Source organism: Mastigoproctus giganteus, chromosome 5, assembly GCF_048544385.1.
Source record: "Mastigoproctus giganteus isolate SK-2022 chromosome 5, ASM4854438v1, whole genome shotgun sequence".
Classification (NCBI taxonomy): Eukaryota; Metazoa; Arthropoda; class Arachnida; order Uropygi; family Thelyphonidae; genus Mastigoproctus; species Mastigoproctus giganteus.
The window spans coordinates 9,432,845-9,447,388 of record NC_143579.1 but is presented as its reverse complement, the minus strand read 5'-3'; the positions used below and the strand labels follow the sequence as shown (position 1 = coordinate 9,447,388).

Genomic DNA, 14,544 nt, shown 5'->3' with positions numbered 1-14,544 from the left:
TTAAGCCAGTATTATTGTGCATGTGCACGCAGGGCCAGCTTCAGGGGTGATCGAGCAGTGCGGCCACACAGTGCCAAAATTTAGGGAGCACAAATTCAGCTTGGCTGTAAATCTCAAGTCGCGATCTTCCAAAAGTCGCAATATGAAGTCGGGCTTACACTCCTATCCTATCCAAGCAATTTGGAAAAGTTTGGATTTCGGTTACCGTGCATTTGAATGAATAATAATGTTTTATTCTATCCTTCAGGGGTTCTCATATGTTGTTTCTTTTTTAAAATAAAAAATTATTTTTCAGTTAATAGTAAAAGTATAATGCATAAACTAATAGGAAGTTGGAGAGTGCGTACCAAATATCTCACACAGCATGCAGATAGACCTGCAGCCTGGTCTGTCTGTCTGTGTGTGTGTGTCCAATTGAGACAAATTAGAAACTGACATGCTGCAGACAATAAAATAAATTTTATTTGCATTCATTAACATGCTGTTTTATTAAAAAATTGTTTGCCTATGTTAAGTCATGATTATAATATACATATATATATATATATATGTTAGTGATTCCAGTTTCTGAAATAGTTAAAATCATTTATCTGATAGCAAACTGGTTGTGTTATGCAGGAAAGGAGAATGGTTAACAATTCCAAATGGCTGGCTGTGCTATTTGGCCCCAGAAGTTATCAGAAGTTTGAGAGCAGGTAGCCAGCAAGAGGGAGATGATTTACCTTTTTGTACTGCTTCAGATGTCTATGCATTTGGGTAAGTAACAAGTGGTGGTGATGTATAGTTAGCATGGAATTGTCTATTTAGCAAATAACTTCAGCCACCTTAAAATATACTGCAGTAATACAAATAAAAATTATAGACATGTTCATCATCATCAGCCATTTTCAGTCCACTGCAGGATGAAGCCTCTCCAGCAACTTTCCAGTTCCTTCTGTTTTATGCAATGGCCATCCATTTACTACCCACGAACTCGTGAATTTCGTCTATCATTCTCCGTCGTTGTCTGCCAGGTTTTCATCTAGCCCCTCTTGGGTACCATTCTGTTATTTTCTTAGTCCATCTGTCATCATGACTTTGTGCTATGTGTCCTGCCCAAGACCATTTTAGTACTTTAGTTTTGATAAGAAGTTCCTTTACTTGAGTTTGCTGCCTAATCCATGTGTTTCTCTTCTCATCTAATAGTCTGATTCCTAATACAATTTGTTCCATTCTTTGCTGTATAGTTCTTAGCTTCTCTTCCATTCTTTTGGTGAGTGCCCAAGTTTCACTTCCCTTAGTCGTGGTCGGGAGTATACATTAGTTCATTATTTTACGTTTCAGACAAATTCGGATATTGCTCCTCAATATGTGACTATATTAGCATTAGTAGAGGCATTTGATGCAAGAAAGCAAGCTTATGCAGCATCAGTCAAAAAAAAAATAATAATAATTAATAAATAAATAAAAAATAACCACTTCCACTTCACCCCTCTGTTCGTTCAAAATACCTGTCCAGCTGAGCCTTAAACTTATTTAGGCTATCAACCTCCACGACAAGGGATGGAAGTCTGTTCCACCAACCAACCACCCGCTGGCTAAAGGAAAATTTCCGCACATCTACCCTACATCTGTCTTTCCTCAGTTTGAATTTATGCCCTCTCAGGGGATTATTCTGAGCTAGAGGAAGAATCCCATCAGCATTGAGCATGCTCAAACCATTCAAGGCTTTATACACCTCTATCAGATCACCTCGCTGGTGCCTAGTCTCCAAACACTGTAATTTGCAAAACTTAAGCCTTTCTCCGTAAGAGTCCCCCTTTGTTCCATTCACTAATCTTGTTGCCCTTCTCTGTACTCGTTCCAGCAGCTCTACATCCTTCTTGAAATGAGGCCTCCAGACCTGTATACAGTACTCTAGGTGTGGCCTGACCATTGCCTTATACAAGGGAATAATCACCTCCTTATCCCTGCTGGAAAAATTCCTGTATATCATTGACAATACTCCATGAGCTACTCTTGCAGCCCGTCTGCACTGCTCAGAAAACTTCATATCTGCCTGCACAACCACCCCCATGTCCCTTTCATTCTCTACCACTGTCAGTGTAGTACCACAGAGTTGATACGTTGCTCTGGGGTTGCTGTTTCCCTATGTAGTACTTTACATTTGTCAATGTTAAACTTCATTTGCCACCTCTCAGCCGATCTGCTCAACCTTTCCAGATCACGTTGCAGTAGCATAGTGTCAGTAGTATCCTTGACAACCCTGCCAACCTTCGTATCGCTGGATAAACCATCATCAATATCATTTATAAATACAGAAAACAATAATGGACCCAATACTGAACCCTGAGGGACTCCACTAATAACATTAGTCCACGATGAGCAGTGTCCATTGATTACCACTCTCTGTCTTCTCCCCCCTCAACCACCCCTTTATCCAGAGCAGCAATTTGCCTCCAATGCCACACTGCTCCAATTTGTGCAGCAGTCTTCCATGTGCAACAGTATCAAAAGCCTTTCTAAGATCCAAGTATATAATATCAAAGTTATTCCCTGCATCCAGTTCTTTTGTGACTGCATCATAGTATTCAATCAAATTGGTCAGGCAAGACTTCCCCTTAACAAAACCATGCTGTGTCTGAGCTATAACTTAAGTCTTGTCGAGATGATCCTGCAGTGCTTCTTTAACCAGTGCCTCCATTAATTTTCCAGGAACAGAAGTTAAACTAACATGTCTATAATTACTTGTGTTGCCCTTTGATCCTCCTTTGTGAATTGGGGTAACATTTGCACATCTCCAGTCCATGGGTACTTCCCCTGAGTCCAGGGAAGCTCTCATAATTATGGCTAAGGGTTTGCTTACTTCCTTTGCCCCCTCCTTTAATATAACTGGATAGATCCCATCCACCTCAGGTGCCTTTCTTGTATTTATCTTCAACAATTTCTCCTTCACTTTACTCTCAGTTATTACAAGATTCTCTAGCTTACTGCCAGAGTTGAATACACCTGTGGCATTCCTCTCGCTGAATAACTCCTCATGTGTGAATGTTGATGCAAAATATTCATTTAGTTTGTTAGCTACCTGAGCAGGATCATCAACAGTTGACCCATCGTCGTCAAGTGGACCAATCTGATTCATCCCCCCTTCCTTCTAGAGTTTACATAAGTAAAGAACTCTTTGCTATTTTTCTTTGCATCCCTTGCCAAAGATTTCTCGTAATCTGCCTTCGCCTGCCTAACCTCCTTTATAACTTGGTTACAGATCAACTTGTATCTATCATAGGCTTCTGTGTCACGTGTTAATTTGTATGTATCCCATGCATTTTTCTTCTCTGCCATATGTCTCATTAGTTCATCTGACATCCAATTAGGCCTAAACCGTGAACAATATTTCTTAGTTGGTATGTAAAGCCTAGTAGCTTCCAAGATAAGTTCTTTGAATGCTTCCCATTTTGAATTTGCTGTTGGTAACATCATCAGTTGGTCCCACTGTATAGAATTTAAATACTGTCTCAGTCCATCGTAGTTGCCTTTACAGAAGCAATAACCCTTCCCTTTACCCCTAATGGTAGTTACCTCTTTGAGTAAATCCCACTTCACCACACTGTGATCACTGCCACCTAGTGGTTCATTTACCTGCAGATTCTTAATGCATGAAGAATCACTACTGATAATCAAATCAAGAGTATTACTCCCTCTAGTTGCCTCCCGAACATGCTAATGTAGAAAACAGTCATCCAATAAATCCCCAAAAGCCTTGCTAGTGTGTGAATGACCAGCCCCCAAATTCCAGTCAATATCTGGGAAATTAAAATCCCCCATTATAAGACTCTGATATTTCCTGAATGCTATCCATCCAAGATTTATTCTTCTCTTGACTTCCAGCCATTTATCATTATTACAGCTAATGACTTGTCCCAGATAAGTATATGAATCCACCTTTTCGATTACTGCTCCTTCATTGATTATATCCCTTTCTGTGGCATACTTAGTCATCATTACTTTTGTTTTAGCCATATTCATCTTCAGTGTGAAATCCTTACTAACTCTGCATAACTGATTAAGATTTTCATCTAATTATTTGGGATTATGGCTTATGATCACAATGTCATCTGCAAATCATAAATGGTTTAGGTACTCTCCATTCACATTGACTCTTACCAATCCAATCCTCTGAAAGCTTCCTCAAGGGCAGCAGTGAACAACTTTGGAGATATTGTGTCTCCTTGTCGAACTCCTTTCTCAATTTTAAATTTGAGAAAGGATTAGACAAACACAAATACTATTGTGTTTGTCTAGTCTAATAAAAGAGGTAATGTTCTCATATATTTTCTTCAAAATCATAATATATGGGATATCTGTGCCTTTTCTTTCCAGTGCCCAAAATATTACCTTATGCTGTGTGGAGTCAAATGCCTGTTCATAATCCACAAACGCCAGGCATAATGAAATTTAATATTCATTTGCTTTCTCCATTAGCTGTGATATTACATGAAAGTGATCCATAGTTGAGAATCCTGTCCTAAAGCGAGCTTGCTCTTTCGGTTGATTCTGATCAAGTATGCTTTCTAATCTGTTAGTAATGACCCTTGTGAACAACTTGTAGATGTGGGATAACAAGCTGATACTGATTTATTTTCTGATTTATCTCCTTTCTTATGCAAAACTATGCTTGCAGTATTCCACTAATTAGATGTCACACCTTTTCTAATATATTTTGTGAAGAGTCTTGCCAGTTTCTGTGTCATGTCTCTTTCTCCCAATTTTAACAAATCTACAGTAATTTCATCTTCCCCTGGGGCTTTCTGATTCTTCATTTTCTTCAACGCATGTTCAGCCTCATCAGGAAGGATATCGGGTATGTCATATGCATTACGAATTTTTGATCCATCATTCCCACTGCTGGCATAATTTTCTCGCTCCTTGTATAATTCTCTATAGTAGTCTTCTGCTATTTGAATTATGCCTTCTCTGCTATTTATAAGTACACCATTGCTATTCTTCGGTTTCAGTATCATTTGTTTTTCTGTGTTTGCTGCTCATGGGTGCCGATTTAAGCCCTTTGTTTTCCCGTAATGCTTGTTTTACTTTTCTAATGTTAAATCTTATCCTCTCTGAGTCTCTTTCTAATGGCTTTGCATAGATCAGTATACTCAATTTTATCCTTGTCAGTGTTTATCTTGCTCTTCATTTATTGTCTTTGATTCATCATGACAAGTGTTTCTTGACTAATTTTTTCTTCTTTGGATTTATTTTTACCTACAGGTTAGCAATTAGCATTAGCATCAGTAGCATTTGATGCAAGAAAGCAAGCTTATGCAGTATCAGCCAAAAAAAAAAAAAACCCCACTTCCACTTCACCCCTCTGTTCGTTCAAAATACCTGTCCAGCTGAGCCTTAAACTTATTTAGGCTATCAACCTCCACGACAAGGGATGGAAGCCTGTTCCACCAACCAACCACCCGCTGGCTAAAGGCAAATTTCCGCACGTCTATCCTACATCTGTCTTTCCTCAATTTGAATTTATGCCCTCTCAGGTGATTATTCTGAGCTAGAGGAAGAATCCCATCAGCATTGAGCATGCTCAAACCATTCAAGGCTTTATACACCTCTATCAGATCACCTCGCCGGTGCCTAGTCTCCAGACACTGTAATTTGCAAAACTTAAGCTTTTCTTCATAAGAGCCCCCCTTTGTTCCATTCACTAATCTTGTTGCCCTTCTCTGTACTCGTTCCAGCAGCTCTACATCCTTCTTGAAATGAGGCCTCCAGCCTGTATACAGTACTCTAGGTGTGGCCTGACCATTGCCTTATACAAGGGAATAATCACCTCCTTATCCCTGCTGGAAAAATTCCTGTATATCATTGACAATACTCCATGAGCTACTCTTGCAAACCGTCTGCACTGCTCAGAGAACTTCATATCTGCCTGCACAACCACCCCCAAGTCCCTTTCATTCCAGTTCTTTTGTGACTGCATCCTAGTATCCAATCAAATTGGTCAGGCAAGACTTCCCCTTAACAAAACCATGCTGTGTCCGAGCTATAACTGAAGTCTTGTCTAAATGATTCTGCAGTGCTTCTTTAACCAGTGCCTCCATTAATTTTCCTGGAACGGAAGTTAAGCTCACAGGTCTATAATTATTTGTTTCAGCCTTTGATCCTCCTTTGTGAATTGGGGTCACATTTGCACATTTCCAGTCTATGGGTACCTCCCCTGAGTCCAAGGAAGCTCTCATAATTATGGCTAAGGGTTTGCTTACTTCCTTTGCTGCCTCCTTTAATATAACTGGATAGATCCCATCCACCCCGGGTGCCTTTCTTGTGTTTATCTTCAACAATTTCTCCTCCACTTTACTCCCAGTTATTTCAAGATTCTCTAGCTTACTGCTAGAGTTGAATACACCTCTGGCATTCCCCTCGCTGAATAACTCCTCATGTGTGAATGTCGATGCAAAATATTCATTTAGTTTGTTAGCTACCTGAGCAGGATCATCAACAGTTGACCCATCAATATCAAGTGGACCAATCTGATTCATCCCCTTCCTTCTAGAGTTTACATAAGTAAAGAACTCTTTGCTGTTTTTCTTTGCATCCCTTGCCAAGGATTTCTCGTAATCTGCCTTCGCCTGCTTAACCTCCTTTGTAACTTGGTTGCATATCAACTTGTATCTATCCTAGGCTTCTGTGTCATGTGTTAATTTGTAAGTATCCCATGCATTTTTCTTCTCTGCCATATGCCTCATTAGTTCATCTGACATCCATTTTGGCCTAAACCTTGAACAATATTTCTTAGTTGGTATGTAAAGCCTAGTAGCTTCCAAGATAAGTTCTTTGAATGCTTCCCATTTTGAATTTGCTGTTGGTAACATCATCAGTTGGTCCCACTGTATAGAATTTAAATACTGTCTCAGTCCATCGTAGTTGCCTTTACGGAAGCAATAACCCTTCCCTTTACCCCTAATGGTAGTTACCTCTTTGAGTAAATCCCACTTCAGCACACTGTGATCACTGCCACCTAGTGGTTCATTTATCTGCAGATTCTTAATGCATGAAGAATCACTGCTGATAATCAAATCAAGAGTATTACTCCCTCTAGTTGCCTCCCGAACATGCTGATGTAGAAAACAATCATCCAATAAATCCACAAAAGCCCTGCTAGTGTGTGAGTGACCAGCCCCCAAATTCCAGTCAATATCTGGGAAATTAAAATCTCCCATTATAAGACTCTCTGATTTACTGGCCCACTCTATTTCCCTGTACAGTTTCTTATTATACTCATCAGAGTCATTAGGCCTATTGCACACTCCTATTCTCAATTTTGATCTCCCAATGCTTATGTCACACCAAACTGACTCAACGCTGCACTGTCCAGCGATGTCGACTGGCTTCACTTCCTTGGTTTTTATGTGTTTCTTAACTAATAGCATATCCCCTCCCCCCCTTCCTATCCTGTCCTGTCTATCCTTTCTGTAGACGTTGTACTCCCCAAATTCCAGTTCTGCATTCCTTATGTCTGTGTGACACCACGTCTCTGATATCCCAACAATATCTGCCTTTGATGTTTTGAGCAGTACCTCAAATTCATCAAATTTGTTTACTAAACTCCTAGCATTGGTGTACACGCAAGTATACCTGAACCTGTTTCTATTCTTAGCTACCCTAACACAACCCATGTATTTATTTGTACTGCAATGGCTCCCAGCAGTCTCTGAAATATCAAGCATCTTGTTTTTCAGGCTTCTGCTCATTCTAATAGAAGCAGTGCAAGAATCTCTTTCACCTCTGCCAATGGCTACTGTCAATCTATTGGTCTTTGTCTCCCCCCAAGCTAGCAGTTTTCCTACCCACCTAACACTGCCTCGATAGCATCAGCAAATATTCTTGCACCCTTTCTATTTAAGTGTATCCCATCCCTGTAGAAGCAATCTCTCCTGTTAACAAGTACAGTCCAGGCTGAAAAAAATTTTACCCCTTGAGCCTTGCACAATCTTTCCAGGGCCGAATTGATCGACAAGGCTCTCATCATATACTCCCTCCTCTCATGTCTGGGCAGAATTGCAGACACTTTCAAATTCAACCCTAATTCTCGGCTTTTGTTCAACAGTGACCTGTACTTGTTAAGTAATTCTGCCGGTCTCCTACTCTTAATATCATTAGTGCCAACGTGTACAACTATATCACCTTTTGTGTCCTTAAAAGATGATATTCGCTCTACAACATCATCAACCTTTGCCCCTGGCAGACATACCCTGGTCCTGTTCCACCTATCCTTTTTACAAAGCATGTTCTCCGTTTCCCTGAAAATAGAGTCTCCAACAACTACTAGTTCCTTCGGGACCAGCGCATTCTGCCTTGGGGGGTTGCCTCTGTTTCACGTGATGCCCAAGTGCAAGCTCTGGCGTTGATGTGGGCAGCTGAGAGCTTGATGGGCCCCTCAATTTAGTTTCTTCGAGGGCATCCACCCGTCCTTCAAGCTCTCATATAGGCCCCCAAGAACGCTGAGTTGTTGCCTGATATCGATACACTCCTTGCATCGCGCGCACACACACAAAGACATCCCCCATGGCAGTATCATGTCCCGTACCCGATTGCTCTGCAAACATCAAGCAAACGGTGCATTTTATAAGGCTGAATCAGGGGACAACTGCCCCCCCCTCAGTTCTGCTCTGAGCCACAGCACTTCCATTAGCTTGAGCCTTTTGCTTTGCTGCTCTGGTCTGAGTCATGATTCTATTTATTTATTTAAAAGTACAATTTAACCGCTAACGAAGTTCAACTAATGCTATCTAGTACTGTATATAACTATCGTATCACAAAGGCGGCAACTTAAGAACTTTATATCTACGGACACTTAAGTATTAATTAACTTTCAAATCTCGCTGTCTCAATTCAGAATAAACTAACGATCCTTGCTAGGTCTATAAGCTACTTACAGAAATAATTCGATGTAAAAAATATTCAATCAAGCGGCTAAATATGGCTTTAAGACCTTCTCGTTCAGCGGAGTTGCAAACACGTGGATACCCTTACCGATACGTTTATGCAATTACAAGGCCGAGTAAAGAATAAATACACCAAATTAATCAGAAAATCACAAAATAATGTTATACTACTAAATTTAAATCAAAAGTTTTAGAAAAACAATAATTTCAAATCAATAAATAAGAAAAATCCACTTAGCGGCTTTGAACACGACCGTCTCCTAGTAGCCTCGTCAGCAGTTGTAGTATTCCTTGTCGATATCTGGACAGTCTACTGAAGCTCAAACTTGTTATGTTCCAGTACATACTGCTTTTTCTCGTCTTCTGTTATCTCAAAGACCTTAGTATTATTTACTCGAGTCAGTTTTTTTTTCCTTTCTTTTATTACATCTATATCTTGTGCATTTTACCATTCTGTGATCACTTCCAACATTTACCTTGTACAGAACAGTAACATCATTCACAATATATCTTCTTGTTAGTGAGGATGAAGTCGATTTTAATCCATTTGGACTCTTCCATGTCCACTCTCTGTTCACCCTTTTTCTTGAAAAAAGTGTTCATTACTGACATTCCTCGAGATTCTGCAAATTCCACAAGTCTTTCGCCTCTTTCATTTCTTTCACCAATTCCAAAATTTCCTATAGTTCCCCTTTCTGTGCTGTTTTTGTCTCTTTCCAACCTTAGCATTGAAGTGGGTTTTATGCTCACCTAGAAGACTCAATTTCAATGTACATTTCTTCAACCTCTTCATCATCATGGCTCGATGTTGGTGCATAAATAATTTAACCTTTAGTTTGTACCACTTAGAAATTCTGAATAGTAGACTTCACACTGTTGGTGATGTACTTTTGAATTCTAAAATTTTGTTTTTTTATATCTTTCTGCACCAGAAAGCCAACTCCACCTTCGCTCCTTTCACTGTTTCCATTGGTGTACAGCAGATTTCCACCTGATAAACTTATATAAGTGAATCATTTCTTCTTGTTTCAGCCAAACAGATGATATTCCAGTTTACAATTTCTAATCCCTACCTTCACTGATGAGCAATCATACAAGTTCAATTTCTGCTGCCATGCATGGAAACTGAACTTGTAACTGGCGAAGTTCAGTTTCCATACATGGCAGCCTAGTTGTACCCAGAGGTTCTTAGCACGCTCTGCTTCCACTCTGATCCTCTCACTGTCGTAAGAGAGGAGAGTGAAAGCTTCTGGGGACTGAGGACCATTTGTTTTGTCGTGCTGTCATATGCTGGAGGGTGTGGTCTTTTCCTCTTCACGCTGACCAGGCGTCTTGAAGGGAACTACTCTACACATTCGTTGCCACCTAAGTGATGTAACAGGCTTACCATTGAGGTGTGCATAGTAAATTTTAGGGAGGCAAGCCAACTGGACTTCTCATAAATCTTCTGGAATATAAAGATATTGGAACCATCAGTGTTTTAGACTGAGTGTCTGATAACACTTAGAATGCCTGTTCCCCTCTAAGCTCCCCCCCCTCCCATAAATATGATATAGTATATTAAAATCATATATGAAGACCTGTTATAAATGCTGTGTTAGTATAAAGTAACTTGAAATATTGGGGAACAATTGCAATGTTGAGTTAGAGGACATACTAAAAGTAATAATTGCATTAGTCTTTTTTTAGTATTATTTTATTTTCCCTTTCTGTAAGTCAAACCTCATCTTATGGGATACTGCAGAACCTTTATGGAAAATCCATCCTTTAAGAGTTAAGTTGTTACATGTGGAAGGATGGATGGTCATGTTGAAGATAATAGACATATTGGCTTGATTGCCCAACATTAGAATGGAATTGTTGTCCAAAATTGAATCAGAATTTTTTTTTTTTTTTTTTTTTAAGTTACCTTTTTTTTATGCAGTAATATCCTCTATATCATCTTCATCTTCTTCAAGAGAAGTGTTTCCATTTACGATGGGTTTCCTCAGCCTACAAGTTATTTTTTTGGTAGGAACTTTTTGACTGCCATAAAGTGCGGTTCAAGGTGTCTTGGTCAGTTAAACCTCAAACTGTCATGCACTCCCATACTCCATCCATCCATCCATGTCCTCCTAGGTCTTCCTCTTCTCCTTCTTCTAGGAAGTATCTATTCCTGTATAGCCTTTGAATGTCTGGTTTCTTGCATCTGTTTTACATGTCCATACCATTTTACATGTCCATGTTAAATGCTTTTTTTGATAGTGTCAATAATATTCTTTTTCACTTCCATTTTCTCTTTTATGTCTTTATTCCATTTTCTGTCTCTTCTAGAAGTTCTTGCTGAGCATCTCCAAAAATCCATTTCTGTGGAGAGCAGTTTGTTTCCCTTTGCCTATTCAACATCCAGATTTCTGCTCCATACCAATAGAAGACTTTGTACAATCATTTGAAATATAAGTTTCTTTATTTTATTTAGATTATTTCTGCTCCCTAGAACAGAATTTAACATGCTAATAGCCTTTCTGCAATTCTTTCATGATGAAACTCTGCAATTCAAACCTTGATGAAACTGCTCTCCTTGTTCATCACTCACATCTCCCAGATTTTCGGGGGGAAATTTGAGATGGGAATGAAGGGAAAGAATTTTCAATGACATTTGACAGCCCGTGTTTTTGTAGCACTTGAGTAAATTAGTCACCAACATTTCATAGTTTTCTTATTTCCTGTTACCCAAAAAACCAGGTACTACTGACTTAAATGATTGCCAAGTTGCCAGTTCAACCTCCTTTAACTGAGTGTCAAACACATCAGCTTTCAGGAGTTTCCTAATTTGGAGTTCTACGAAAATTCCTTCCTTAAGTTTGGCATATGTTAAATTAGGAAACACTTCTCAAGTATGCAAATCCATTACCTTCTTTATCTAGTCCTTCCATGAAATTTTTCATCAATCCAGGTTTGATGTGCAGGGGAGGAAGAAGAACCTTGTTTGATTGCACTAAAGCAGTGGTTTTCAACCGGGGTGCTGCAACAACATTTCAGGGGTGCCACATAATTTGGGTTTCAGTTAGTTAAACACATTATTTTTTAAAGTTTAAAAAATAATGAGTTTAAAATTCATAATGAAATAAATATATTTATTTCATTATAAAAAGGTGTACGGTATCTTTTTAATTTTGTGGTAATCTATAATAGTTTGTTGTTGTTTGTTTGTTATTTGGTTTTTAGGAGCATTAGCAACTAAGGCCATATTGCTCCAGGGCTATGCGGTGGTCATTCCCTGACCTTTCTGCATCCTCCGTATTTGGTGATCATGGACTCGAACCCCGGTCTAATCAAGAAGCGTGTGCTATGCACTGTTGCTCCTGGCTACAGAGGCGCCAATCTATAATTGATATTTATTTAGTACCTTTATATAAAGGCTTCTTCTTCAAGAGGAGTGTTTCCATTTATAATGGGTTTCCTCAGCCTACAAGTTATTTCTTGTTAGGAATTTTTTTTCTGCCATAAAGTGTGGTTTAACGTGTCTTGGTCGGTTAAGCCTCGGGCTGTCATGCACTCCCATACTCCATCCATCCATTCCTCCTAGGTCTTCCTCTTCTTCCTTCTTCCAGGAGGTACCCATTCCAGGATAGCCTTTGGCTATCTGTTTTCTTGCATCCGTTTTACATGTCCATACCATGTTAGACACTTTTCTTTGATGGTGTCAATAATAGTCTTTCTCACTTCCATTTTTTTCCCTTATGTCTTCATTCCGTTTTCTGTCTCTTCTAGAAGTTCCTGCTGAGCGTCTCCAAAAATCCATTTCTGTGGAGAGCAATTTGTTTTCCGCTCGCCTATTCAATGTCCAGGTTTCCACTCCATATAATAGAAGACTTTGTACAATCGTTTGAAATATAAGTTTCTTTGTTTTATTTAGGATATTTTTGCTCCACAGAACAGAGTTTAACATGCCAATAGCCTTTCTGCAATCTGTAATTCTCTTATTGAACTCTGCTTGGGATCATCCATCACTTTGTAAGATTTAAAATCAAACAAGTTGAATTTATCAACTTGTTTGATTTTAAAACCTGCAATATTTAGAACATGTCCTGGCCCTGAAGACAACATTTCAGTCTTGCTAAAATTGATTTTTAGACCCCATTGTTTATATTCCTCAAACAGTTGGTGACATGCATACTTTGCATCTTCTAAGTCTTGTGCTATCACCACCTGATCATCTGCATAAAGTAAATTGTGAATATAGGTGTTCTTATTAATCGGCAATCCCATTTTATTACATTTTTTTGACCAGGATCTTAGGCAGATGTCAATATAAATTTTGAAAAGTGTTGGCGACATGCAACAACCTTGTAATAAGCCTTTTGAAGTGTGGAATTCAGGTGACAAAGCTGATCCCACTTTAATGCTGCATCTATTATTCCTGTAAATTGCCTTAATAATGTTAATCAGTTGTCCATCAATATTTGCCTCTTTCAGTGCTTCCCATAAGAGTTTTCTTGGAACACTGTCATATGCCTTTTCAAGGTCAATGAAAATCATAAAGATTTTTTCCCCTTTTGATTGGCATTTTTCAAGGATCTGTCGTACTGTTGAGATATGATCTATACATGACCTCCCAGCTGAAAAACCATTCTGTTCTTCTGATACCTCGATTCGGGCTTCTAAATGGTTCCTGATCCATTTTCCAAGGATCTTTAACAGCGGGTTCAGGATGCATATTCCTCTGTAATTTGAAGAGCTTTTCCGATCGCCCTTCTTATAAATTGATGTAATATATCCTGTTATCATTTCTTTCAGTATTTCTTCTCCTCTCAGTATACTATTTAACAGTTTTTGTATCAGAACAGCCACTCCTCTTCCTCCATATTTCAGAAGTTCCATGTATACTCCTCCAGGTCCAGGTGATTTGCCATTCCTTCCTTCCTTTATCAGGAGTTCCACTTCCCTAACAGAAACTTTTAAGCCCGAGTCTTCTACACCAAAATCCTCCATCGTCTTGAACTCTTCCCGGTCTTCTTTTAAAAGTCCTTCATAGTACTCCGTCCAGTCTTTCAAAGGTATTAATTGCAAACCAGCATTGTGTTTATTCTATTTTCTCAAGTCTTTAAGGACCTTCCACGATTCCACTGATTGCTTGAAGCCCAATTTGCTATTAATAGTTGCGCATTTCCTTTCCCATTCTTCATTTTTTGCTTCTACTACCAACCGATTGGCTATTTTCTTTTTTTCAACATAAATGTTCCTATATGCATCATTCCTATCACCCAGCCATTTCTGATATGCAAGTTTCTTTTCCTCTACAGCAGCTCTTACTTTCTCTGTTAACCAGGTCTTTTTTGGTCCTTGGCTCATCTTTTTACCTAGGATTTCATGAACTATTTTTTTAACAGTATTTTTTAAATATTCGTAGATTTCTTCAGTATTACCTTTTATCTCTATGTTAATTGCAGCATCCAGTCTTTGGGTGAAGTTGTTTCTAATGCTGTCGTCCTGGAGTAGGTCAATGTTAAATTGATCCACTTGTAACATTTCTCCTTCCCTGCATTGTTGGTTGTCCACACATATTTTATTAATCCAGTTCCACCTCAGTGTTGTTTTAACAAGAAAATGGTCAGATCCACATTCAGCTCCTCTA

General features: G+C 39.0%; 1 protein-coding gene across 5 annotated transcripts in view; it reads left to right on the top strand.

Annotated features, from left to right (window-relative positions):
* Window positions 1-14,544, top strand: part of ksr (kinase suppressor of ras) — a 341,876-nt gene that overhangs the window by 296,109 nt on the left and 31,223 nt on the right. For 4 of the 5 annotated variants that reach the window (XM_090373903.1, XM_090373901.1, XM_090373900.1 and 1 more), the window contains exon 17: window positions 598-756. In XM_090373903.1, coding sequence (XP_090230029.1) covers window positions 598-756 — 159 coding nt within the window. The remainder of the gene's footprint in view (window positions 1-597; window positions 757-14,544) is intronic. The other variant, XM_090373904.1, reaches the window with a different exon arrangement.